The 2,580-nt window shown below is 50.3% G+C and overlaps 1 protein-coding gene across 1 annotated transcript in view; it reads right to left on the bottom strand.

The window, feature by feature from the left end:
* Nucleotides 1–2,580, bottom strand: part of LOC118741971 — a 25,849-nt gene that overhangs the window by 12,402 nt on the left and 10,867 nt on the right. Inside the window, 3 exon segments of the mRNA XM_036473936.1 lie at nt 305–1,709; nt 1,796–1,917; nt 1,993–2,556. Coding sequence (XP_036329829.1) covers nt 305–1,709; nt 1,796–1,917; nt 1,993–2,556 — 2,091 coding nt within the window.

The raw sequence follows: 2,580 nt of genomic DNA, 5'->3' as shown, positions 1-2,580 counted from the left end.
CTCTATCTCTATCTCTATCTCTATCTCTATTTCTATCTCTATCTCTATCTCTATCTCTATCTCTATCTCTACCTCTATCTCTGTCTCTATCTCTACCTCTGTCTGCATCTATATCTGTATTTGTACCTCTATCCTTATCTTTTTCCCTTTCTCTATCTATAACTCTATCTATTTATTAACCTCCATATCTTCCTCTTTCTCTTTCTCTATCTTTATCTCTCTATCTATCTATATCCTTGTCCGAAGTCGGCTAGAAGTTTCACTTCAAAAATTTGGCTTCGTGTGTGATATCGGTAAAACTCACCAAATCGACTTGCGTATCCTCCAAATCGAGCGCGTCTGTGTCCACAGAGCTGCGCTGTTGATGTTGCAGCAGCAGATTTTTCCGCCTCGTTGATGGTGTTAGCAGCATATTCGAGGTATACGAGGTCTCGGAGCCCTCCTTCTGTTCGGCCGTCAAGACAGTCACTTGCGACTCATTCCAAATGCCATCCGAGTGATCACGCGTAAGATCGTTTGCCAGCGAGTCCGAGGAAGGATAAGTGGACGCATTTGCAAATAATAGCTCCTCGCGGCAGGGACTGGGTGGCGCCGACACATCAACCGCTTTCTGTTGCGCCACATTTTGCTCGTCTAAACTCACTGAACGTTTGCGCATACTCGCACGCCGTTCCGCTATACTGGGTACGCTTGTAGGCTTGTGTACGCTGGGCACATTTTCGTATAATGGATCGTGTTGATCGCTTTCCTCCTGCTCCACTTCATCTGCCTCCATAACGGCTGGCTGCTGCTCGCCTTCAACCTCATCTTCGTAGTCATCTTCACTTACAGAGGAACGTGAATCGGCAGCCTGCAGTGCGCGGCAATTTTCGCATTCATCTACCGATTTTTGTTGCGCACCATCCATTGAAGGCGCCGATGGCTGTGTTGGTAGCTTATATGTAGGCCGATATTTAGTTGGCGCCACTTGTTGCTGCGCCATCGACTTTGTGGAAACATGCGGCTTGAAGTCTATAAATATCTCCTTCTCATCGAAGATATCACCACCGGCTATCACTGTTTTTGGTTTTGCCTTGGAGCGGAAGGATGTGCGCGGCCCAAAACCGTCAATTAGTTTCTCCTGCTTCACAAAGATGGGCATCGATTGGCGACGTATGTCGTCGCGTCTGAAGGGCGTAGGTGTGATGTCGGCATCTAGTGGCGGTAGCGTGGCCACCATTGACTTGCGTCTATGCAAATCGGCAGGTTCGGCGGCGACGCTAGGCTCTGCCGTCAGTGTGGAGGTGGACGTTAGCGGCTCATCGGCATTCTTACAGTACTCGCTGTGCGGTGGCAGAAAATGTGGCTTCGAAAAGTCAAGCAGTCCAGCACCGCTGTTGCCATTGCCATTGATGTCGCCTATCAGCTCTGGACACTCGGTAATGTGCTTGCAAATATCGTGCGCATGTAGCGGCTCACGACGCGGCAGACTATTCGAGCTAAAACTGCTTTCTCGATGGAATGTGCAAGCGCGCCGTGGCAAACTATTGCTTTCGTAGTCGAAGGCGATTGCGTCTTTCGGGATGAAGGGCGTGCTCTCCTCGGAGGGCAGTTGCGACGGCGGCGGTGGTTCATAGTAGTTTATGTTGTTTGGATCGTCGAGATCTAGTGGTGACTTTGGCGGCTCCTCTGACTGCGTGCGATAGACGACGCCGTGGTCGATGAAGTTTCTGCAAAGAGCCAGAGGAAAAGTTAGAACAAACGAGGGATTTGGGAAATATGCGAGTTGTGATCGGAGAGCATGCACTTGGCATACCTCATATGACGCTCCTCTGCGCTCTGTAATGCTTGTCCGTTCGGCATTTCTGACAGACTCTTTGTAAGTTTCTTGCCATTCAACAGTCCATTCGTCTGCGCGCCTTGTGAGACCACTTTGACCTGTAATAAAGGCGTGAGTTGAAGCTCCTAAACTGACGTGACGTGTAAGTGACCCTTTCTCTTCCTCCTACGTACCTTATGCATTGTACGTGGACTTAGCGCCAAGACTTGCGCGAATGCGTCCTTTCGCACCTCCGTTTGTGTAGCTTGCGTCTTCATGGCACTGCAGAATTTCTTCTCCACCACCAGCACCTCCGGACTAGGCGGCGCCAGCACCTGCGTAGTGCATGTAAGCACACCCAACCCGGTCGGCAGTACCGTTCCAGCAACACCACCACCTATATCCAGCGGTATGTCATCCATGTGCGACAATGGCCTGCCCGATAACAAGGAAATCGGTTGTTCAGTTTGCACCGTTGGTTCCAATTCGGGGCCAGCAAAAGCTGCGGGTACAAATTGATGTATATGAATAGGCGGTCCATGATGATGCTGGTGAGAATGCCCATGCCCATGCGATGGATGTATGTGTGGTGGCGCATGCTGATGAATGATAGCCTGCTGATGTGGATGTATGGCGATCGTGGGCGGTAAAATCGAGATATAATTAGTCGGCGGATGGGGTTGCTGCTGCTGCTGCTGTTGTTGTTGCTGCTGTTGTTGTATATGCATTAGGGATGGCTGCCCCACTTGCGGTGGCAGCTGTATAGACTCGTACAACGAGCC

This window comes from Rhagoletis pomonella, unplaced genomic scaffold, assembly GCF_013731165.1.
Source record: "Rhagoletis pomonella isolate Grant_MI unplaced genomic scaffold, Rhpom_1.0 Rhpom_scaffold_00006, whole genome shotgun sequence".
NCBI lineage: Eukaryota > Metazoa > Arthropoda > Insecta > Diptera > Tephritidae > Rhagoletis > Rhagoletis pomonella.
The sequence above is the reverse complement of the archived record's forward strand: the minus strand, read 5'-3'. Positions and strand labels throughout refer to the sequence as shown.